Source organism: Opisthocomus hoazin, chromosome 10 (assembly GCF_030867145.1).
Source record: "Opisthocomus hoazin isolate bOpiHoa1 chromosome 10, bOpiHoa1.hap1, whole genome shotgun sequence".
Classification (NCBI taxonomy): Eukaryota; Metazoa; Chordata; class Aves; order Opisthocomiformes; family Opisthocomidae; genus Opisthocomus; species Opisthocomus hoazin.
In genome coordinates, this window is record NC_134423.1 from 16,879,102 (window position 1) to 16,905,393 (window position 26,292).

At 39.5% G+C, this 26,292-nt stretch overlaps 1 protein-coding gene across 3 annotated transcripts in view; it reads left to right on the plus strand.

Moving 5' to 3' along the window:
- The window catches only part of ALDH1A2 (aldehyde dehydrogenase 1 family member A2), a 60,470-nt gene that overhangs the window by 7,074 nt on the left and 27,104 nt on the right, over window positions 1-26,292 (plus strand). For all 3 annotated transcript variants that reach the window (XM_075431852.1, XM_075431853.1, XM_009935684.2), the window contains exons 2-4: window positions 20,397-20,501; window positions 20,700-20,840; window positions 22,445-22,574. In XM_075431852.1, coding sequence (XP_075287967.1) covers window positions 20,766-20,840; window positions 22,445-22,574 — 205 coding nt within the window. In that variant the 5' untranslated portion in view covers window positions 20,397-20,501; window positions 20,700-20,765. The remainder of the gene's footprint in view (window positions 1-20,396; window positions 20,502-20,699; window positions 20,841-22,444; window positions 22,575-26,292) is intronic.

Below are 26,292 nucleotides of genomic sequence, written 5' to 3' on the forward strand. Positions count from 1 at the left end.
AGTTTTGTTTCTCATTTGCCAACTGATTTAAGTATGAGAAAGAGTTGAAGAACTTTAGCATGAGGAAAAGTTGAAGAATTGTTGTTTTGGGAGCTTTTTAAAAAGAGGTGCTCTAAAGGGGTGAAGTTACAGCACTGTGGCAGTGGAGAGGTACAGAAATGTTTCTGAGCACTAGCCTGTGAATTGGCTGACAACCATGTATTTTTGTCCTGTGTAAAAGGGTTTGCCTCTATTCTTAGTCCAGAGGCTAAAATCAGGTCAGTTTCTAAACACAGACCAGGTAAACTACCCAGCACTGCAACAGAAAACTGTATACAGCAGTTTGTATTAAGTGTAGTCAAACTGCTTCTGGCTAGACAAGAACTAACAAACACATTTCAAATTCTCATATGATAAGCATTTGGGTTTGAAGTGTTTTGTTGCTGTTTTGTTCCCATTGTGTTTTCTTGGCATTGCCCAGAACTGAATGCTGCAGAATACTATTATAAATTCTTTGCACTGAAATTTCCGGCATGTTTTCCAGATACAATTCTAGACTGACATTAAGATAGGAGGTGGGAAATGTATTTTGTTTAGAATAATACGCAGAATCTTTGTCATTTTTTGCACTGAAGACGAGCTTTGGCAAAACTCAGGTAAGTGATGAATACATGCTATTTCGCACCTGTCTTTCCCTGAATGAGCTCACTACTTGAATGCGTTTTGAAGTCAGATTCAATGTCTGATACTTGAAGAAATCAGCTAGTCTTTTGGGTCAGCTCAGCGAGCACTGTCCAGTTACAGGAGATGGGGCACAGAAAATTAGAGATGTTTGCATGAAGAGCAGACAAATAGAACAGCTACTTTTCCCCTTTGTGGAACACTTCAGTGTCTGATGCTGACACTAGATATGTCCTGCTGTATCATCATACATAACGTTTTAGGGTATATACTGTATTTAGATTTACTGTTATTTAAATGTACAGTTTGAATTCTCTTCTATTGTGTTCATACTTTCTGGTTAGTATTACAATCCATCAATCCATATAGCAATTGCAAACTATTTATGCACTTCTATCCAATTAACAGCCCGAATATAGGATTCTTTTTTTCCTCCCAAACCTTTAAGATCTTCTGCACAAAACCAGTTTACCCAGGTTTTACATGAGGGATCAAGAAACAATTGTAGTCTTATGCATATCCAGTCCTCTGCCTTTGCTTACTCCAATACAGCTGCTATAACCATGTAATTCAAAAGCATTAAAAATACAGAAACTACCAGGCTGAAACTGGCAACAACTAGATAACTGCTGCAAATAACTACTATATTACTGAATAGCTAAGTGGTCTTACTTGTAAGATTGTAGCAGTGAGCTCTTACTGTGCTGAATCTTTAGGGAAAATGCAGACTGGTTTAATGCACCAAGATGTACAATACTACATTGCTGGCTAAGGGGAAATTTTCTTCTCTTTGTCCAGTCTGTAGGGTCAGATGATAAACTGAAAGACAAGAGCTATGCAATTAGTGTTTTTCTTTTCTTTGCCAAAATGTGCTGGAATACTTGAAATCATAAACAAAAGATGCATATATTTATTTGCACACCAAACCCAGAAGGACAGTAATAATCAGAGCACTTGCCCAAGTTGAGACCCCTGCTCTGAAGCAAACAAAGCAGAAACTTGAATATGGATCCCTACTTTCTGATGGTGGATAGGTCCCAATTTTGGACGCTATCCACCTTTGGCTGTCCTTGGAAAGAGTCTCACATTCTCTCCTGTTGGATAATTCACTTGTAAGTATTTATGAGTCTTGAGAGAGATCACCTTGATAACCCAGTGGGCAGGACACTCATGGACGAAAAGTAGGAGTCAGGTCTTTGCTCCAGGAACACTCATGATGCCCATGATCCAAGATCTATGGCTGTCTAGGCGTTGACCCTAACTATTGGAATATTGAGTTGGGATAATGTATCTTGAACACACATTTTCATTCTGACAAAAAAAAAAATTCCTCTCTCATTCTCATTGCATTCTGTCCTTTGGAAACATTTCCTACAGAAGTTCACCAATCCTGGTACACTTCCATATTAAATTTCTGTCTTGATGTATCTGCATTTTCTGATAAATCCCAACAGTCCAAAAATTCTTTATGATCTCTTCTCAGCTTGTCCATCTCCCTGCCCATGCAAAATTGTTCCCTACAGACCTTAATGGGCTCTGCCAGTTTGAAGTTATTCACTGCCATAAATTGCTTTGTTCCTGGGAGCACCATACAATGGAACCACTGTATCTGTTTGTCTTTCCTTCTTTACGATGCACATTAACAGCTGCCTTCAATAAGCTGTCCATAGACATTGCAAGTCATTTGGAACATAGCAGCATCCAAAAGCAATTTGAACCCTTCCTTCCAGCAGGCTTTGCTTTGCATTTACTACCTTTGGCAAATTTCATCTACACTTGAGTTGCCCAAATGCCTTTTAACTTCAGCCCTAGTGATATTTTTTCTTCACTAGTCTGAATATTTTTATCTGCAAACTATGTACGTTACTATTAATGATCTGCAAAAACAGGTTAACCAAGATATCGATTGCTAATGAAGGGGCACCTTGCTATTAACCTCTTTCCAGGGAGAATTATCCATTTATTTCCAGTCTTTTTATCTTATCTCTTAACCACTTTTTAATCCATGGCAGGACTTTATCTTTCACCATATGGTTACTAACTTTCCTTAATAGCCTCTTGCTGAGGACTTTATCATCAAAAGCCTTTTTAAAGTCTAAATAAATTATATCCATTGATTCATCTTGGCTCCTCATTTGACTAACTATCTTCCATGAAATCTCACAGGTTTACAGAGATAAATGACAAAAGATGAGTTCAGTGGTCCATATCATAAATTCTTAGTCAGATCCTGCATAAAGTCGCATTTCTTCTTTTACAGTTTTGCAGCTATCTTTCCTAAGACTGAACTGTGAAATTTTGCTGTTTATTTTTTGCAAATTGTTTACTTCTCTCCACTTCTAAAAAATCACAACTTTTTATCTGTTTTTTTAAAGAGTAGAACTCACTCTCTGAAACGAGTAACCAAAACATCAACTTTAGTTCAGCTGAAAGAAATGAGAGACAAAAAATACATTTTACAGAGACAGCATTATAAGGAAGCTATGTAAATATAATATAAGCACAGATGTGTAAAGGTTTAAAAAAATCTTCAGAAAATTGCGGTTCTATGCCGTCGTCCAGTGACGAAGCCTCAGACAAGTGCTGGCATCCCTACTCAAGCACAAATAAGTGCATAAATAGCTTTGTGAAGCGTTACAACTAAGTATTATATGGAGAAAGATGAAGTCTAAAAAATGATTGCCATCTAAGGGCCAAATCACTCATTACTTTTGTGCTTACTCAAATGAGTAGAGGAATTCCTGTTCAGACTGCATATACCTAATTGTTTTTTCTCCAAAACAAAAGTTCCATATTTCAGAATTTGTCTATAAACGTGTTTCTGCCGACCAGAATTTCTGTCACTTTTACTAGCCATGTACCTTTCTGACATGAATGCAACACATCAATTTTAAGTTACGCAGTGTAACTAAGCTTTAGGAGTACTTCATTACTAAAAGTATGATACGTGAAGCCACATCAAAGCGTTGCTGCGATAGCATTGCTGAAATAGTCTCCAACTGACAAAAGAAAAAAGGACTTCATTCTTGTTCACTTAAAGTCAGTTCCTTTCCCAGAGAGCCTAGTGAACTAGATTTTTACCTTATGACTTGAAACATAATACATTCCAGCTTTGTTGGACTGAAGTGGAAAATACTTGAGAGCAGAGAACCATCCACATCAAATTCTGTGACCCAAATGAAAATGTTTAAGGTCAGCTCAATCTCAGTTGGCCTCAGGTGGAGGTTAAAACACACGGACCGCACTGACCACTAGAGTATATGGACCTTAATCTGCGAGGGATTCATAAGTAATGAAGACTTTGAACTGAACTCGGAATCTAAAGGGATGCCAGTGGGACAGCTGTGGAGAGGCCTACAGCAGGTGTTGTGGTTACAGAAAGGATATACTTTGCTAATTTCCATGTGGATTTCCAGTATGCCCCAATTTAAAATAAGCGAGTTAGAAAAATCTATTTGGAAAGTCAGAAAGACGTAGGAAGTGTTGCACAGAAGAACAGGCTGCAGCCTCTTTGCTGAACTCGGATGGGAAGAGGGTGCCAGGGAGACACTGTCCTTTTACTGTGCTCTGGTCAACTCGAAATTATTACACAAAATCCCTCAGTTTTGACTCAGTTTCTGAGTGCATTTCCCTACAGAAATTCCAAATACACTTATTTACACAAGGCTTCAAATCTAACGTGAAACTGATTGATTTCTAAAGCAGAGCTATTTACTATTTCAGGTAAATACAGATATTATTTAACTGTCATGTAAAAGCTCATCTTATCCTCTTGTGAATAGGTCATCATGCCTTAAATTTGGCCTCAAGTGACTAGAGCTGGTCAGAACCTCAGGTCTACATTTCATCTGAAATGTGATCTCTCCAGTTGGAAGCTCCTTCCAGGTCTGTGCTGTGGCATTGTTCTCTTATGCTTCACTGGGAAAAACACCGCTTAATACATCATCATCATCATCCCCACCACCACCCTCGTATATCCTCAGTGGCTTTTGTGCATTTCCTGATCCCTCAGCTTTTGAAAACTGGAAGAATTGAGATGCATTAGCATTTGGGAATTCTTTCAGGAACTTTATTTCCACTCTTTGCAGCACATTTGGGACTGAAGCATCCTTGTGTTGGACACGGCCTTTAACTGATCTTTGGTGCATTGCTGGTGTTAGATTTTTAGTAAAGATGAGTCCCCAGAACAAGTATTTTACCTGCCATCTGGTTGTATTTGATGATCTTAGAGGTCTTTTCCAACCTATGATTCTATGATTCTCTGCTTTTCTTCCCTTGGCCCTATGACACATAGTAAATTTTGGCCAGACATATCATCTACCTCAGTATAGCAAAATTAAGATCCCAGCCAGATCTTCTGTAAATACCTTCAGCCCCCTTCTATACCTTTCATAGCCAGGCTGGTTTTGGAATCCACGGACTCTCCCACAGCCTATATTTGCTTGTTTATTAAACTTAGGGTTCTCTTGGCTGTTTTATTTGTGTTACCCTTTTGGTATCTTTCTTCAGAGTATTTAGTAGAAATTTTAAATTTATTTTTCTGTTTTGCAGCCTTTTAAAGTTAGGACTTTGTTTCTTTTTTTTGGCCTACCTTTCCTTTTGTATCTTCCTGCTTAGCCACCCCATTTATTTTCTTGCTTGTGCTTCCCATTTTTAGCCTTAGGAATGCAAATCTTCTTTGACTCTTTCACATTCTTAAGCCTCCATGCTGATTCTATGGATTTTAATTTCCTAGCTTCAAGCAGGGATTTTCTAAGTTACTTCCTCTTTAAAAAAAAACCAGCTTCTTGAAGTTTAGTATCCCAGAGAGTAGGGCTTCTTCATGTGTTTCTCTCCTGCAATGAAGGTGAAATTATTTATGTGGTAACCATTTCTCAGGGGTTCAGACACAATTTTTAGTCCTTGACAGGGCTATGTCAAATGTTGTTTAGATTAGGATACATAAAACTGTGTGTTGTCTAGATACTATCTCAATGCAGCTTTCACTGAACTAACGCACAGTTACTTTTGCAGCAGTCTTACTGCCTTCATATTCTTTTTCCACTTCAGTGTCACTTCAGTTGCTCTTATCAAGAAGTCAGTACTTCACTTCTGCTGTTATCCTTCATGATCTACACTGCCTCTATATCCATGGGTCTAGATTATGTGTTATGTTTTTCTTCTAAAAAATATCCACGCAATTCCTTGCACAAAGAGCTACTCCCCCCTCTCTGCAGCCTGACTTGTCCTCCCTATGTAACTTATACTTCGAAATCATGGTATGCCGCTGATAATTCTCATCCCCTTATGCTCAAACAATGCTAGTTTTTTTTTCTCTCTGTCATACAGTCCAGATCACCCATTTTCACACTTAGATTTCTTATTCTGGTTTATAGGCACTTGCACTTTTGTTTCCTAGCTCTAACATGACCTAGATGAAAACTGTGATCTAGTTAGTTGACAAACCCTGTAAAGTCTTTTCAGCTCAACCACTAAAGCACTTCCCATGACACTGCACCTCATTCTCATTTAGCACTCTGCTAGTGCAAGAAGTCCTTAAAATAGAAATTAGATTTCAACTGGCTTTAATACTTTTTTACGCTGCCAACTTGATTCGAGAAGGCATTTATGTAACTGCGAGTTAGATATTTAAATTTTTTTTTTTTAAGGAACCACTTCATTTTGTTGTTTGAAACATAGTTGGAATTTATTTTAAATGTTCTTTGCATCCAGGCATATAAGAGCTGTCCTGATTCCACTAGGTATTTTCAGAACTTACCAGTATACCATAACATACACATTTTACATTTGCTTATGTGGTTTTTTCAGCTGTAACAGAAATAGTTTTAAGTTTATTCTTGAATAGTTAGAAACTACCCAGAAATTACCACCTGCCTTTCCAAATCAAGGGGTTTATTTTATTGTCTCCAATTTCTTCAGTTGTGACATATTGTTGCACCAGTCCTGTATCAGAATGGCCTGCATTGACCTTGAGAAACATGCATGCTTGTTTTCAGGACATCTGGCTAAGCCTTCACCTCCCTTTCCATCAGTGCTTGATGTTTGTTGGTCTTCCTCTTTTTGTCCTTATCACACTTTCTTTACCACAGCTACTTAACAGCCTCTTCTGTGGGATGCTGTTTTCCTGAGAGGTGAGAATCAGTCTGCTTTTTCACTTGTCCATCTGAAATTGTGGTATGAGATGAACACTAAATGGGCTAGCTGTGCTGATGATGACCTAGTCTTGGTGGTCCAGTCCTTTCACAGTGATTTTAAAATCCATTTGTTGCATTACTAAAGACATTTTTAGCTAGCATCACTCAACTGCGAATGTTAATATTCTGCTCCTTCCATCAAAGCTTTTAGAAAGCATTAATTGATTCAGTCTCACTGCAAAACTGGTGACAGGGCTCCTTCACAGATGGAGGAGTTTAGATTTGTGGGAGTGTAACCATGACTAACTCAGACAGTAGGTCAGTGTCAGAGGTAGGATCTTTTGCTAAACCAACCAGACTGCTAGAAGATAAAACCTATTTTTTCTGTACACACTATTCTGGGAAATGGAAATACAGGTTAAGTTAGGGCCAGTGTTTACATATGGATGCACATCTACAATTCTATATGGTATGAATTGCACCCTTTTCTGTGCTCTCACCTATACGTGCCCACATAGTATAGATAAAAAGACCCCTTTCTTTGTGCTCTTTGCTCTCTTTCTGTGACACTTTATCAGGAGTTGTCTCTGTTCGTATTCCCGTGAGTGTTGGCTGGGAGGCAGTGCTCTCCTCGGTGGAAGATCTGCGTACTGAACTTAAAATCAACCTGGAGCTTGTGGTGTTGCTCACCTCTGTGCTTTTCTGCTGGGAGGAGGAGTATTTCCATTGGTGGAATGCAGTGACAGTACTGGAAGTCCAAGGTGTTGTTTCTGGTATTGTTTCTTTTCACTTTTCAAAGGTTTTGTTTTAGTAAGGCACCCCAGCACAGAGGGAGAAGGAAGGCCCTGCTATTTAGATGACAACCGCGAGCCCAGCGCAGAACATGCCCAGCAACAGGTGCAGCACAGCTTTTCTGCCCATCAGCCAAGACAGTTGCTTTTAATGTTTGGATTCTAGCTGAAACACGAATGTGTTTATGCTCTTGCTCTCTGTCTCAGTTAATTTCTCTCCTTGAGGGAGCAACAGGACAAATCCTTGGTAACTAACTTCCTGATTCAGAGCCTTTACCTGCTTTCCTAGAGCAGTTCCCAGTGACTGGGAACCTTTGTGGTCAGGTCTTCCAGCTGTTTGCCTAAATGGTCTTCAGGGAGACTAAAAGCAGTGAACCTGGAATAACAACATTTGACTTCAGCTGGGTCCCATGTGAATTTAGTTATTACTTAATGGATTGAATTGGCGACGTACCTTATACCAGATAACTGCCAAAGGTTGCATGAAATTTATCTTCACAAATGGCGAGTTATTGGTATGCTCCTTGCACAAGGCTGGGCATTGGGTGACATATGTTCGCTGTAATTAATATTGGTTTTCATACCTTTATGTGCCAATAGTATTTGCAATGTCTGGGTGAAAAACTTCTCAGATTAAAGTCTTGATGGTGATTTTAGCCATTTAGTGATCATGTGTCACTGTGTTCACTACACCGAGCATAAATCCTGTCTTGTAAACAGCAGGGAGACTAATGAGGCTTGCCCACACTCTGGTATCATTACAAGGGGTTCCAGCAGAGAAAAAGGGATTTTGGTTAGAAAGGGGAAAAGAAACATGAATTTTAAAGGAAGTGGGGAAAAAAACATCTCAGGACTGCATATATGAACATTTGTTTTTAAGGAAGGCATTTTATTGACAGGACTTATAACCTACTTTGCTCATTTAAGGAAATCTCTGTATAGCTAGGTTTTGGTTTTGCCTTAGTCCATGTTTTTAATGCTGTATGTTTGGCAAAAGCTGAGGGTTGTGTTTTTAATTCACACACTCAAAGTTATTAGTCTGCTTCTATTTAAAGGTAAATAGAGGAGCTCATTTTTCATGCAGGCTTACATCTCTATACAGAATAGCTTGCCAGTCATATATAAAGATGTTAAACTCTATTAAATATTGGCATTATTGTGCTATACTCTGAAGTGTTTTATTTGCTTGGGACTGTAATCAGCTCTTGTTAGAATGCTTCACATCCAATTTCAGTCTTAGCACCACAGTGTACTTTGGGGTGTAAATTTGTCAGGTATCCAAGCACAGCAGGATACTTTAACAGCTTAAGCCTGGTTCTCCCCAATCAGCCTTATGAATAATAAAAAGTAGAATGACCTGTTCCAGTTTCGTATATGTAAAGTCAAAGGCTTATCAACAGAAAGAACTGGAGAAGAAACAAGAACTGAACTCTGAGGAAAAGGAATCTAGCTAAAGGTTTCTTCTCCTCAGAAGAATATTCTAAAGTAAATAAACCAGTATTTCCCAAGACTTTTTCTTGAAAAGAATTTTGAGCCTGAGAGATTTCATTACAGCATTGAATGAGGAAAAGTGTTGGATTCCTCTGCATCTTCTTGAAGAGCAGACAGGGTTTATAAATCTGACTTCTGGGAATTGTTATCTCACAGCATCTTCTAACAAACAAGAATTTGTTTTAAAGGCTTTCACCAAAGATGTCATAAGTGGTAATCCCTATGTTGTAAGTGGGTACTTAATGTGATTTAACTTAATGCTGATGATGCAAAGCTATTCTCCCCCAAAGCCCATTAAGAACATCCAATTTTCTGGTAGACTAACACTCTTGCTTACTACCGTACAGAGAGGTGACTGTTTAACCAGGACAAAAAGGAATAGTTTCAAACCAAGGCTGCAAAACTGAGTGGCCGCAAAACTGGTCTTTGTGAAAGTTCAGACTTTGAATGCCAATGTCACAAGCTGGATTTTTTTTTTTTTTTTTTAAGGAGTAGTTTGCATTTCTGTATGTACAGATATGTACATACAGGCACTTTCAATCACCTTAATGAGTATACTGGTGGATATCATTATTTATGATATCAGTAAGTATGGTCTAGGTAAAAAAGGGCCAGTGCAAGTCATTTATGGAAGTGAAATATAGAAAGTGATAAATACTGAGTTTTATTTCATGTCACCCTAAAATGCAGGTAATTCTAACAGTTTAGCCGAGATAATCCTTCTCATACTGCATGCTTATTTGTTTGTTTGACTTTCTGTGAATTCTGTATGTGCAGAATGACATGAAAGGAAATGTCACCGGCACCATTTAGCAAAGAATGCTAACAGTAATATTTGAAAATATTCAGGATGCAAAGTAGAAGTGAAGGCAAACTTTCCAGCAGCTTATGGCTGCTCACTTGGGTCTAATATAGAGTTAGCACTTTGCAGGTCAGTGGCTCTGCTATTTGTCTCTGACCTAACAGATCTGGAGTTCTTCACATCAAAACCAAGTCTTGCTGAGCTGAGATCAAACGTGTTAAGGTAAGGATCTTGCCAGTGATTTATCGTGCCAGGGAGGGTGATCAGGCCATAAGGGGCCACTGCAAATGAAGTTGACATTCCAGCAATTTCTCATGTGTAGTTATAAGGCAATTTTCTCAGACAGAGCTTTTAAGTCAAAATAAATTTGCCCATTGTATTTTTCTGTGTTGCCTATAGTGTCTAAAATCCTAGCAGAAGTATTTCTTTATGCAGCATAGCTAATTTCTAAGTAAGAACTTGTTCTTTGGTGATGAACATTTAAAATGGCAGTTACCTACAAGTGATGATCTGCTAGATTCTTTTCAATGGCAGAAACACGTTTCCCGTGTACAAATAAATAGATCACGCTGTTCTATGTCACACATAATGAGCACACAAGACTTGCAATGCACAAATGATGGAAAACACAGGAAAACTATACAGACTAGTACTAGTCTTGTTTGTACAAACCCCTCCTCATTCCCACCATTTCAAACGAGTGTGGAAGGGTTTCCAGGATCAAGTTCTTAATAGCCACAACTTCATTAAAGCCCAGTGACAGCCCAATAATTGAGTCTGTAAACAAATACTCCCTCCTCTCCACTCCTGATTTAATGGATTTTTACAAATCTTTCATTATTTAATTTTTTAAGTTGCAGTAAGTGACATCAAGGATCCTACTCCATAAAAAACACTGCCATCCTTACTCAAATCATTCAGTGATGTCTTTTCTTTGTTATTAGTGGAAATGTAGAGCATACTTAATTTTTTAGAGATCCTGGTTTCAGGAACAATGTTTTCTGATGCAGTTAAGCAAGACAGTAAATGTTCTGCTCCAGTAATTAAAGAGAGCCCCACAAGTGAAAGGAAAAGTAAAGCTTAGGAGCTTAGTTTCTCAGGAATACGTGAAATATTACCTGAGCCATGGGAAAGTGTTATTGCTCCTGTATTGTGCTACTAACAGTAGATAAATTCTTCATTAACTGAAAAAAAATTAGAAATTACTTTGGGGAAAGCCTTTATGTGCTGTAAGTAAAGTTTCTTCCCACAGGTTTAATAAGGCAGCCAAAAGGAGTAAAATGTTTGTGGTGGGTATAGTTCAACAGACAATACAATCTGAAGTTTCTTCTCTTTAGATTAATTTTCTTGAACAGCCAGGCACAAAATAATCCATTTAATGAGACTGAATTGAAATAACGGATGCTATATCAGCATGTGGCACAGTGAGAAACTAAAATAGAAAAGGGTATCATCACAGTTTGGCAGCCTAGGTTTTGTGCAGGAAATACTTGGGGGGGAGGAGGAAAGTAAGCATGCTACTGCATGTTGTTAAGACTTATTTAATCTTCTTAACTAATTACTCAAACTTCCTAATTCAAAATCATACAAACAAAAACGTTTAGATAAGCCGGGAGTTTTTTCAAATGGGTGCCCCCTACAGCTTAGAAAATAAACACTACAGGTTTCCCCTGTCTGATGTGCTGCCATTTGCAAAAGAACAGACCCAGCTCCCAGAAAGAGGGAAGACTAATTAAGACAGGAAGACAGGCAGGTCAAACATTTGGTGTGAGGGATTGGGACACAGGGGAGAAAAAAAAAAAAATCACGTTACATTCCACTTTCACAGCAGACTGATGGGAGGCTTCAAGCCCTTTCTCTGACTCCATTTGCTGCACAGAGACCCTGGACTCCCCCAGTTTCTCCTCCCAGTCACACCCATTTCCTAGCGTACAGTACTAGCTGGGGGGCTGGCTCCGCGGGGGACTCGCTGTATCTGCCTTTAAGCACCTAAACAAGGTGCCCAGGCGAGTGGGCCAGCACAGCAGCTGCTGGAGAGACAGGCCCTTATGGGGTGGGGGGGACACAACTGATTGTGCCGGAGGTAGCAGGTACAGCCCTGAGGGACAGCTTTGCCCTCTGCTCCCACCCCACAGGGACTGCTGCGTGAGATGACACCATTAGGTGCCAGGTCATATGAATCCCCCTCCAGCTTATGTCTAACATGCTGAAGTCTGACTTCACTTACACACACTGAAATGCCACTGAGCCCTTGATGTATTCACCTAGTTTCGATCAGAAGCCAAGTATTTAGAGCCCACGGATGTCAAGGACAGTTTTTAATTTTGGGAGGCTTGGAAGTTACATCCAGAGAAGCTGAAGACTCTAGTCTTCTCATCCAGACACAGATCCTTGGCGCAGGACTCCAGTCGCGTAAACATAATCCTGCTAGATTTCGACATACTGCTGCACTGACAGTGAAACCAGAGCAGCCACATCCACTTCTTGTGCATTTTATTTCCAGTGCCACTTTTTTGATCATCCTGCTGTAGTATGTTTGTAAATGTTTAAAATTCTCCCACCCTCTCAGTACACACTGAAGTTTGGACTCTAGATTTCTTGAGTGAAATTTCAAGCTTAGGTTTATGAAGGAAACCTCCATTTATAGTAGACCATGACATAATATTTCTGGCTCTGAGGTCCAAATGAGTTTTTAAAAAAACAAACCCAAACACCCACAGCTTTGGCATAGAGCTCTTCTTCCTTTTCAGATCTTTTTTTTTTTTTTTTTTGGGGGGGGGGGTTGGTGGTGTGAGGGAAGGAGAGGGAAGGAGCCAGGACAACCCAGCAGCCAAAGATGAAAAATAAAAATCAAGATGTTCGGGCTTTGTTTGGCCCTTGCAGACCTCACAGTCTCTAGAGCAGGTGTCAAGTTTCCAGTGAAACAGCTCTGTCTCCTAGTACAAACATCCCTCTGGAGGTAGTTGCCATTGCTTCCTTTTGATCAGCTGGGGCCTCATCCAGCTCCCACTGAAACCAGTTGGATTTTTCCTTTTCTTTTACTGTGGGTGGGATTGGACCTCTAGTGGCTGAAAACCAGCTATGTCCACAGAAGCTTGCTTACCAGAATGAAATTCAGTGCAAAATTCAGTTGTTACTCATGTACAATTCACTATTACTCTTAAAATAATGGCAGTTCCTCCACAGTTGAAAGGCATCTCATTACAAGGACCAAAATCTGGTTAACTTCTGCAGGACTAATATTGCTCTGTGGTAACTGTAATGAATGATACGATAACCATTTCTGTTTGTATCCTCAAGCTAGCCAGCCTGCCCTGATTTATGTAGGTGTATCATTTGAAAGCGATGCAGTTATTGGCACTGCCCAGCGAAAGCCTCATTTGCGGATTGCCTTGAGAAGCGGGATTCTGCCCTGAGAACGGGGAGGTTGGCCTCAAAGTCTGTGGCGCATTACTCGTGATGTGTGAACTGCCAGCACAGAGCAGCGACTTGCTGTTCACCTGAAAAACACCCTTCTTAAAAATAAAGTAGAACGGCACTGCTGATCAATCTCTGGGCAGTCAGCAGTCAGTCTGCTGGGGCTGGCCTTTGCTTTCCTAGTGCCTACTTACAGACCAGGTTTTCACTGGTTCCGTAGCCAGCTGTTGGTTCCCAGTCACTCCCAGGGGTGCCCCATAACACGCTCTGGCTAGAATGTGAGATTTGTTGTATCAAGACAGCCATAAAAGTGAAGGAAAACAAAGTTTAAGAAAATAAACAAGCTGCACCGCTGATTGGCAATCCTTTCTACTTCATTCCCTTAGAATTGTACTAATCGTTAGGACTCCTGAAATGTTTCCAAAGGAGAGGAAATGAAGTTGCTGAGATGGGAAAGGATATGAAATTTCCTGACCAGACTGAGGCACAGGTGCCCGGTATCTGTGATGTTATGCAGTATTTACCAAGGGAAATGCTGCTGCTGGATTTTTTGCATGCCTCTAAAATTGTTGTAAGTTCCCCCACCACCAAAAAAAAGTGCCATTATGTATTTCTTAATGCCTCCAGCTATGAGAAGATGCTGAGGGCCAAACAGCTGTGATTCTTTTAAAAGTACTTTGGCATCTGATGCCTCCTCCCCCATCCTTGCAGATTTAATGTCAAAGGCTCTCTAAGGAGAAAGTCACATATGAAAAAAAGATCTTTGATGGAATGAAACTATAACCAGCTACTAAATCAACTGAGTTAGGAAATTCCCATTCCTTCCTCCATTCATCCAGAACCATATCTCCTGTGGGAAACCATTATTATTTGGATGTTAAAATCCTCTTCCTGTACCAAAAAACATTTCTGGAGCAGCAACAGCACAAAAACATTGTTTATTAAATCCATGGGAAAATAATTCCCCCTCCAAAGAGCTGAATGCTAGGCCACTGTCTGTCCACTGGCTGAAGTTCTTACTTATACAGCTGGGGAGCCTGAAGAAAATGTCTGATGACATCATCACTAAGCAATATCGAATTAAGAATGTAGATCATCATTTCACTCACACATCATTTGAGAACATTTTCAAGAAAGGAAATGAAAAGTTACATTGTTGCCACCTGTGTTGATTACTCTTATGAATTAAAGGAGCCCAAATGACTTTTGTTTCTGTATGTTTTCAGAGAAGACAATACAAAAAAGAGGCAGTGAGCACGCTGGAATCCCCAGTGAATATAAAGATCAGTTTCATTTTCCAAATCCAGGTCTAGCCCCTGGGTGAACATCAAAAGGAATCTGTAGTGCCACAAAACCAAAGCTCATTCAACCAAGAGCTGCAAAGGAGGTATTAGTTCTGTGCTGCATTTTAATCAATTATATTTATACACACACACCCCCCCCCCCCCCCCCCAAGATAGTTGTTTTGTACTTCCTCGGTGGTAAACAGTGATGAAAACACAAAATCGTACCCATTTTCTTCCTGCTCTAAATGTTGCCCCTACTGCATTGCAGATTAGATTGTTCAGCCTGGTTTTGTACACGTCCCTTTCTCTTTGAATACTGATCACTCCAATTACCTGCATGGTTTGAAATTAAGTTGCTAATTATTAGTAAGCCAACTGGGACAGATGGCTACTTAAACAAGATAGTTGTTTATGTGCAAAGCTTAATTTGCTTTGCTTTATGCTAAAAACATTTACTCTTGGCTTGATTTCAACGCTGATGAGCATCCAAAAATGCTATTGAACTCAATGCATAATGCTTTTGAAATGCAGGTCTTACGCAAAATGCAATAAATAATTTCCTTCCAGCTACATGTCAGCAGAGTCTCAAAGTAACTGGAATTTTTACATGATAACTTTGAATTTTACTTCTTCTTTGTATACTTTTTTGTATGATATGGTATCTTAAAGGCTCTGAACAGTCATGTGCCCAGTAGGATGGGTCAGATTCCTTCCTTGATTAGTCCTATGGAATTCCGTCACAGTGGCTGTATGGAATTAACCAAGGGCAGAAACTGAACATAGCAAATACGTGGTGGGACCTTTATCATGCAAAGTTCTATCAAAAGGTCTATGAGAACAGAAGCGTGTGAGGACGAGGTGATTGTCAGTACCAGGAGGGACGTGCCTGTTCTTTTAGGAAAATGCCATGCCCGCTCCATCTTTCATTTGGAAAGGAACAGAAATTATCACGAGACCTTCAGGATGAGATCTCATGAGAATGATGACGCTCCAAGGGCATGTTCACAGGGGCAACCGGGAGCTTCCAACTGCACCTACTGCACTGCAAGGCCTCTTGGAAACTTCCCCATCCCACATACTTGGACACCTCACCCACCCGCTACCGCAGCTGCTGCCCTGCTCTGCATGTTGCCCTGGGCGGCATTGCTGGGGAGCAAGCAGTACTTAGTTTGCTCCTTAGATGACTGTACACCAACTACAGCCAGACTCCTTGCTTACAAGAGGCACTGTCTGTTTTGCCAGTTGGGTTTGTTCTTGGCCAAATCATTGTACTGACAGGGACACCTCAGACAAATGGGAAGGTTTGCCTTTTCTCTTCCTGCTCTGACATTACTGCATTTTTTTGCTCTACTAGGAGTAGGTGGCAAACTAAATGTTCATGTATTCCAAAATTTTTCAAGTGTTTCCTTCTTCCCTTTCGATTTTGGCACAGTTTTGTTGATAGCACCCAACAGGCCAGATTATTTTAAACTACTCACAATACCGCATAGCCAATACATGACATAGTATATACTTTTCCTTACTGCAAATCACAAAAGGTAACACTAGGACTCAAACAAAAACAAATTACCTCAGTAACTCCTGCAAAACTCAAGTGGTTAATCAGTTACCTTTTATTTACATATATATACTTAATGCTGAATTAAGTTGTAAAAACCAAAGGCTGATTTATAGCCCCAGTCAGCCTTAATTAACATTGATTCCAGGGGAATAGTAAATGAGAATAGGCTTCACAATTGAGGTTGAACAATGAACTCACTGGGTGTTGTCCAATTTGTAGCATGATTTACATGGAAGAAAGCCCTTCTTTTTTCTAGGGTTACCCCTTTTTCATCTGGTGTTTAGGATGGGTTATATATAATCCATAGATAGGAACATTTGCTGTCAAATATTCTCCCTGATTTACAGTTAGCCTTCACCATGGTCACTATAAATAAGGCAGAAAAAAACCCAGTTTGAGGCTTTGCAGGGATTCCTTGTTCTTGCAATGTGTCATCGCTTGTCCATTTCATGGCATTTTTACGAAGTGGCCATAATGAAAGTCAGATTAAATGTACAGGATATATACGTTTAATCAACAGCCATTGGAGTCAGTAGTGCTGGAAGAGTTATAAAAGTCCCTGTGAATGCAAATTTATTGCAAAAGAATCTGTGTCTTGGTGGTAGGAATATCTGCTGAATGGTACTACCTGACACAGAACACCTAAAACTTTCAAAAGTGAATTATTTAAGTGTAAGGTTTTGCTTGTAAAGCCGCCAGCTGCTGCATTTCAAGACTTGAAACTCTTCCAAAACATGGGACTAGGTACTTTATTTGTGCACTAGAGTAAATACTCTGATTTTACTGCCAATTTAAATGTGCTCAGTTTACAGTAATGAGCTTGTATAGGCAATACCTTGTTTATAGAAAGTGGAACAGGAAGAAACTAACATTAACCATTAACAGTAGCAATTTCTCTTGCCTTCAACTCTAACTTTTTGCCAAATAGATCCGTCCCATGTCCTATCTGAAATATTTGCTATTACTGTTCTTCTTCTAAATCTGTGGGATAAAGGGAGCATTCGATAAAATAATATACCTTATAGTTCTAGTCAACTTGAACTGCAACACTCTTGCAATTCCAAGGCACTATTTCTTATTCCTATGGTAAAATGTATTTTCAGAACAAATACGTGTCCTGTGTAGTAGCAAACCTGATGATAGGTGTTCAGACCAGCAGAATGTAGTTAACATTTTTTAAATCTTTTTAAAAAAGCACAGACCACTTCTATAAGGGAAGAGTACTGAACTGCAGTTGCCTCCACTTCTCAGGTTCTTGTACTCAACCTGTTTTATTCTTTCAAGACAGATCACACAAGGAATCTACGTGTTTATGTACATACTGTAACCTTAAACAAACATCCTTACATCTCCTTTGGCCATCTGTTCCTGAGGCTGCAAGCTTTTCTCCCTTCCCCTCCCTCCTCAGCACACCCCCACACGCTCTGGGCATGGAGTTAACTCCACCAAACTCAGTGGACAGGATGACAGTAAAATCCTTCTTCCTCGCTGGTCACAGATCTCAGAGCTTCTTTGTTTTGCTTACAGTCTAAAAAGTGACAATGATACACTGGAGGCTTTCAGCTTATGGTGTTAGTCACTAGAGAACATACTGGTGATTCTTTCATTATCTTATTTTGGCTGGGTTAGCTCCAAAATGTCCTAATGGGGCCAATACTTCTGTTTGCAAAGCAGTGTAATCACTGATCAGGAAGACACCACCCACGGTCTGAGGAACTTCTGGTCCAAGAATGTGAACAGGTTCGAGATAAAAGCAGTGTGAAAAGAAAGCGATAGATGGGTCCTGGGTTCAGCTACCTCTGAAACCAAAAAGGGGAAAGTAAAGAAAGGACAGACTCTGAAATGGATGGAAGGGCATGCAGCAAAGTGGCTGAGGCTAGAGGCACAGGGAAGATGAGGAAACACATCCATAAAAGCAAAAGCGCATGTAATTGTGGATTTCTGTGCACACTTGTTACACTGCCCGGGTCTTTTCCAGGCAGACACGGGTTCTTTCTGCCCATGACCCGAGTCAGCCGGACATGAGTCAGCTCTGAACCAGAAGCTATGTCACTGCAGTTAGTGTGGCACTGAGCCTGAGCTAATAAGCCCCGCTGAGAAGAACACAGCAACATGGCTTCCATTTGGCTTGGAGAATAGGTTGAGCAAGCTCATGTCTGGTAACAGAAAACTCTACAGACGCATCTTTGCCTTCATGTGCAAATATGAGTGTCCAATTTCTTTACTTCCTTTAAAATGCACAGGCACAGTGGTGTCTTCACAATGTTCTTTTCTTTTACAGACACTTCATACCCTTTGGTGTTGCAACTGTACATCTTGAGCTTTCTGACTGTATTTTCTCTTGGCTGCTTTTTTTGCTAGAATAGTGGTGTTGTTTTCCCAGCTCAGTTTCTTCTCATCAATCTATGACTAGCTCTCTACTTGACTCCTGCCTTACAAATACGTTAAAGCTTTGGTGATCCTCTTTCCTTAAACACCTAGCATTTTGATGCTGATGCTTTCTTTGCCATCAGACAAGTTGTAAACACTTACGTTAGAGTAAGTTTTAAACTATTTAGTTGGCAGCCTGGTGCAGCTATCATCATTGTACTATTCCAAGCCTAAAAAATCAGCGGCTGATCTATAACCATATCATACTAGTCTTTGACTAGAAAGGACCAGTATTACATTTCATTCATTTCCACATGAAAAACATGTAATATTTTTGTCCTGGTTTTGCCACATCAAATTTTGCTATAAAGAAAGCAATCAAAAAAGGAACCAACCACCTGACACCATTTAAGCAAAGTCCTTACACATGAACTGTCTTCCATCATCTTCCTGAGCTCGTCTGGCTGATCTGAGGCACATACCAGTACAAAGGTAACAGCTTCTCTACTGCGTGGTAGTAAGACAGCACAAAGTGCAAGATTAAAGAGGTGGCGGAGTGCTACTCTGGACAAGTCGTTTGTGATGTTTAGTCTGCCTAACCAGTGGGACAGGTTTTTGTCACAGCGTCTGTGCTGGTTCTGAGAGGAAACTGGACTGATACTTAATGTACCATTCGCTCTTGCTCTGTAGCCATGATCTAAAAAGACAGGCCAGTTTCTACCACCTGGGTATCTCTTACTGGAGTTGAGACTCCTGAATCTTTCAAAAGGGTCCCTTGGCTTTCTACTCATTCATAGTCGTAGGATCTGTATGGGATATGAGGCTTTGCTTTGCTTTGACCAGGGATAGGTCTCTGTCTCTATAAACACAACTTAACCCCTCATGCAAAAAAGGGTGGTGAACATTCTTTCCATCTAGCGGTGAACTCCTGCCGCCAGTGAGGTCAGTGGCAAAATTCCCATTGATTTCAAAGAGGCCAGAACGTTCCCTTACACATTTCAAGTTGTATTTCATGAAATACAATGAAAGCACATTCATACCTGAACTCCAGGGAACCCATATGTTCCCTGGACTCTTTGAACACTTTTGTTGTTATAAAGATTTCAAGGACCGGAAGAGTCTGAACACCTGGAAAACCTTTCACTCAGTCATTTTCCTAGAGTGACTTATTTCATATTTGTTAATAAATAGTTGTGTCCTGTTCTCCAAAGTCATTCAGTAGAAAATAACTGGCATGTACACAGCTACCAGTAAAAATCTACTTTAAATAAACTCATTTGTCATTACCTCTCTCAAGACAGCTATTGTCAGCAACATTAAAATTCAAATTTGGTTTTCCCATGACAATCAAAATGATGTCAACACTGAGACAGTTTAACAATTTCCATTGTTCCAAGCAGATAAGCAAGTTAATTCTGTGCTGCAAGCCATCACTGTAGACATAATCAACTGACTGTGTATTGAAGAACTGTGATGTTCGAGATTATTCAGCCTTGACTGGGTTGTATCAGTGACCACATGTTTACTTACTGACTTGAATGATTACTCCAAATCCTTGTCTTGTCTCCAGCAGTTTCAAGGCTTTTTCTCCAATACAGGTGTTTCTTTTTTTAGTTTAATTGTTAGAGTTTTTGAATCAAATTTAAATGTCAACCACGTTATTTAGAGTTTGATGTTGCTTCTATAGTAGCACTGCCACAGAATACAGAAAGACATCAGGGGCTGACCCTTAGCCCGAACTCTTGAAAAAACTGTGATTTTCACAGGCATAAATAAGTTTCAGTTCTTTTGTATTGAAATCTGCAGCCTCTTCCAGGAGTTTGTTGTTATATACATTACCATTTGTTCATGCAGGAGGACTGATGACTTTTCTTCCTCTTCTAGATTTTCATCAATAATGAGTGGCAAAATTCTGAAAGTGGGAGAATATTCCCAGTATATAATCCAGCAACAGGAGAGCAGATCTGTGATATCCAGGAAGCTGACAAGGTAATGCATCCCGTGAATGGGTAGAAATATATAAATAGATCAAAGAAAGAGGTCCAGAAGAGCACTGTTGGGACAGTTCTTTTATTTATCACAGTTCCAAAATCCATCATGTGATTAAGGTTGTACAACAGCAAATTTCATAAGCCTGGTAATGTCACTTACCTCAGTGCCTTTGATTTTTTTCTTCCTTCTTGGCAGGTTGATACAGACAAAGCAGTGAGGGCAGCTCGCCTTGCTTTTTCTCTGGGTTCAGTGTGGAGGAGAATGGATGCATCGGAAAGAGGCCATCTTTTGGATAAGCTAGCAGACCTGGTCGAAAGAGACAGGGCAGTTCTTGCTGTAAGTGGCATGTGAAAATCAGCAGTCAAATCACCTGTCAGTTTTACATTCTGAGAGCAAGTTAGCTCATAAATCATAAATGTGTTAATATGAATTATGTTTGAAAACTGCAGTCAGCTAGATGGCTAAGATGGCTGACTATCTGCTTAAGACCTGATCCAAAGCTTATAAAAGTCAACAAGAGTCTTCCAGTTGACTCATGAGCTTTAAATTGGACATCAGACAAATGAATGGGTGTGCACACACATGTATGCCTGTTACGCACGCTTGTAACTTTTCTAAAATAAAACATGGAAGACTGAGTGAAGTGATTTGTGTAGATATTAATGAAATGGCAGGTGAAAAGCTTACTAACACTCAAATGGTAACATGAATTCTGGGTATGGCACTATTTTGCTCATGTATGAAGCCGTCTAAACGGTGGCATTGTTAATGTTGTTTTCCGCATGTCAAGTGCTTTGAATTAAGCTGGTGAACATCTTAATTCCAGCTTTGTCAACACTTAAATCATCTTATCACCAGTGTATACTGTATAATCGCCACAGGGAGAAGGAAGTGCACAGCAAATCAAGTTTACTCTGCCTGTCATTTGATTTGTATTTCTAGAGCCAAGTTCTTTACTGAATTGCACTGCAGGCAATGCCATTAATTGCTCTTGGGGATATAAGTCAGTGCAGAATTAGGCCTCCGTTCTTCTCTATAGAAACTCATTTGATAGTTGGTGTGTTATGCATGGGCGTACTTTGCCCATTGTTAACGATTTCTGTTAGACAGCTATTGAGAATGAGTTAAGCTGCTCAACATCTTAAGATATTTTATTGGATTCTTTTTGCTAAATGATCTTAGGAACCCCTAAGAGGATAGCTTATAAGATATTTAAAAATTGGAATATTAACTTAAAAATAAGGACATTAGCTTGTTAATTTATGAGCTTCCCTAGAGGAGCATTTGTTTATTTGATGGCAATAAATACACTGGCTGTACAGTATAGATATCTCAGACCTCAGCAGGAGTCTTGGCAGCCATATAGAGAAATTTTTATATTCACATCAATTATATAAAGAGGAATATGTCCATTCTTCTCTTTATGGATTCAGATCATTAACGTGGGGTTACAAGGAGCCCCCTCTCAGCTGTTATCATTAACATAACAGAACCTAGTTTGACAGGCACTTTTATCTTGGCTCCTGATTAAAGCAATTTAGCATTTATATATCTGGACCAAACACAGTGGCTATCAGGTCCAAAATACACACAGGCACATGTACATGCATGTGGATACACACACAAACCCACAAGACAGACAGACACATAAACACACATGCACGCACATGTTCTTAAAATCATAGTCATTCCAGAATACTCCAGAAGGAACCAGATTTTTTTAAGGAAAATGCTTTTTGTTCGCATTTGCAAAAAAAAATAACAAAGGGGATCAGATAGTTGTTCTAAACCTTCTGGGTTAAGACTACGCCAAGGCATAACTGGTTGGTCTTCGTTAAAATCTGTCATGGCTGAAGAGCCGCTAAGACAGTGAATACTTACGTACAATAGTCTAAAAATGCTCCTGTGTTTATATGTCTTAACTTTTTCTTGTCCTCTAGACTATGGAAACACTGAACAGTGGCAAACCTTTCTTGCAAGCTTTCTATGTAGATCTTCAGGGAGTCATAAAAACCCTGAGGTATTATGCCGGTTGGGCAGACAAAATCCATGGAATGACCATTCCTGTAGGTAAGGGGGATTAAAGCACAGGTACGCACCTAAACCTTTTCATGGCCAAATGGCTTAATAGATCACAGCTTTGTGAGAGGGAGAAGAGAACCTCCTTTTGGTCTTACAGTGTGTAGTATGTTGCTGAACCAGATGTTTAAAAGTCAGCAAGGGCTGGACTAGATGACCTGCTCTTGTTCTGCCCTACATGCACATCACAAAGTGTGTTTTGTTTCCTTTGTGTGTGTCCATCTGAGGAGATAGCTCAATAAATATTTGAACATTTAACTATTGTTACACATCTAAAAATAAATGTGTTATAAGCCTGAGAAATACCTTGGAACACATGAAAATAGTGCTAGCTGCCTGTTTAAGAAACGGTGTGCTTATGTACGTGTCTTGTTCATATATGTCTTGTTACTGCCTATGCAAATCATTTTACTTGGGCTTAACACTGGATCCAAATTCATTTATACTTTTAGAGAGTTTGTAATGTTACTATAGAGAACTGTACATACGTGTCAGATACATTTTGTTACATATACTTTTTCAGATTATTCAGTAGGATGAGTTTTATATTGTATGTATGAGATAAATTTTTATAAGTACTAGGAAATTGGTTATTCTGCTCTTATTTTTTGCTAAAGAGATAGGAAAAGAAAAAATCCTTACCATTATTTTTATTTAACAACTCTCTTCCTCCTGCCCCTCCCTCCTAGCTGTTTAACGAACACAGGTTGCATTTTCTGTTGCGAACATATTCATTTGCAGTCTGGACTAGATGTACCAACTGCTATAATTATGCAAAAGGACACATGATAGCAAAGAATGATTTTATGCAGGTGTGGTCATTAAGATAAATGCACTCATCTTTTACCTGCATAAAATAAATCTTTGGAAAAACAGTAAGGAAAACCAACATTTATTCTATGGATTCTTTTTGGCTTCATGGTGCACACTATTGATTGCACATGCATGTTTACTACACTTTACTGAAGGAGACGAGGAAGTCACACTCACAAGTAAATGAATTTTGCTGTTGCCCATCTACTTCCATAAAATTACATTATGTAACACTGTATCTGCAGTGCACTAGCCTGCCTCTGTAAAACAAAGCACAAAACTATCAAAGGTAGGTAAGCAGATAAATAGAAATGTGGCCCCAAAATTTTCAGGAAGAAAACAGATCATGTAACTCTTTATTGCAGCGTTACTTACCATGGTGTTTCAGCTTATTAAAACTGCAGTGTGGACTGACTGATGTTTTATCATCACCAGTATATTTCACCAAAGAAATTACAATATTTCAGGTGTAGACCCTCCTTTAAGGACTCTTGAAGATTTCCACAGTCATTTAGGCTGAGATTCATAAATCCTGGGTTTGCTGCTTGCAGTTCACATTTAAACATGCAAAAGTGCAGAGCACACCATAAATTCATATATTCAGCAAATTTCCTGTTCCCTAATCCCTTTCCCCCTGGTCAGTGAATGCCTCCTTCTCTCGTTAGCCCCACACGTACACAGAATTTACATCAGTCATCAAAAGGCATTGACAGGTTAAGGAGAACAAATATTCTCTGCTTATTCTTGTCCTCAAGTAGTGTATCTGATGAAAACTCTGTTTTTTTTCAGTCAGGTGGGCTATGCTGGGGGAGAGGAAGGCACATTTTCAGCAGGCCTTCCTAAATGCAAACTTCAGCTAACAAACACAGTTATCAGTAGTTTAGAATCATAAATTCATTCACAGATTTTCAGGGTATCAATTAGTTCTTCCTTTTGGCTTAAACACTCTTGTATGTTCCTCTAGTTTCACACCATAAATTTGTCATTCTCATAAAGCTATTATAGAGCAAGGCCAGTGTGAAACAATGGTGCTCTTTACATTCACTTACCTTCAGCTCATCAAAGGAAACCAAACACGATAACAAAACAAAAATAAAAACCCTATTAAATCTCATTCACTTTCTGTTCAGTGTGCTAATAAATCTGAAACCTCCCAATCTTTCATCTATTTCTGTTGTTCCTCTAAAATAAAAATAGGCAAGAGATAGACAAATAGAAGAACAGTGCGTTTTACAGTCACATTCCTTTTGGTCCCAGAGCTGCTAATACCTTCAGACTGCCTGTTGTTTGCTTCCATGCGTAAAACCTTGATGATTTAAATTAAAACAGAGTAAGTGTAGACTAGAAACTGCTAAACTAATAAACTGAATGCAAGTAAAAATGTTTCTTTAAATCAATGTATGATATGATAAAGCCTAAAGAACTAACTTGGTTCTCCTCACCTACTTGTTTGCTGTGTCCTGCTATGTACGGCGTGTGACTGTATTATGATTGTTATGCAAATAAAATATCCAGGATGGAGACTCCTGATGGAAATCTGAGGAAAGACATCTGTGGAAGGTATTGCTGTCCCAAAGTGAGATCCCTGGATAAATGGGGCTTTCTTTCTGATTAAAAAATAATCTTTGGGCCCGGTGTTAAGCAGTTGCAAATTGATCTGCCTCTATTACTATCAGTAAGGACTGAAGAATGCCAATTTACATCAGCTGAGAATATTAAAAGAAAAAACTTTTAAGACAAATTTTTAGGTTGGATGTGGCATCAGACTGTCAGATCGCTCTCCAGCAATGTTCTTCTGGCTGCCAGCTAGTAGAAGGATATGAGTAACTATCATGAGCAACAGCCTCTTAGAATAAGTGTCATTAGCATGACACTTATACATTAGTATAAACTAATTTTTAAAATCTGAAATGTTTTAAAAATCTGCTATTTAATTTCTGAGCACAGGGGAGCTTTCTACGCTTGCTGTTCAGAAAAAGTGATTCACTTCATCAATCTTGAGTTATTTTGCCATGGTAACAGCTTATTTTACATTATGGACAAGGTGGCTCTTAGATACATCTTTGCCCTGTCCAGAGGCATCTGAAGTTTGAGTAACTTAAAGCCACAAAGATACTGTTAGAAAGCAACCTCAAAAATCCCATCTTAACAGTAAGTCTGCGGATGATGAACATTGGAAGTAGGTGTCAAAAATGGCAGCTGTCTAGAGTCTAGTGGAAGAAAGCAGGGCAAGCAATTTTGCATGGGAGGTATTGCTCTGTGGAAAAAATGTTCTGCCTACATTTGGTAGAACTAACCACCATTCGTCTGACTTGGCAAGCAGGTTCAGGTTATCTATAACTTTATGTTATGAAGCACGGAGACATGTGGCAATGATTATGCAGTGACAATCTAAAGTCAGACAGTGCTAACGTAACTGTGTTAGTGTTATGTTGTCACCATCCTTCTGGCTGAGAATCCACCTCTCACAGTACTACCAAGTACAAGCTGGTATTTTTAGCTGACTCCTCTGTGTGCCCCTTGAGCACTTAGACAGTTTTGCCTGTACATACTTCTCTGTGATTTGACTTCTACTTTACTTCTGTCTTGTCTGATGATTCTTCCTATGGTCTGTAAGCCACTGCTAGCATCTCTGAAAGATAACCTAGAAAATCAAACCGATCATCTCAATTTATGAAACAAATACTCTCATCTCCAGTAGGAAGCTGTTCAGCATCTAGAGATCAAAACGGTGCAATGACTGATCAGCTATTTTCTTCCTCCTTCTCCTGATGTGAATCTCTTTTCTCTCTCTCCCTCCCTCTTCCTTCTGTCCCTTGCCTCCGTTGCAGACTACTGTTACCTCTCTCATAATTATTCTGTATCTGGCCCCCAAATGATGTATTAGGTACTCTAG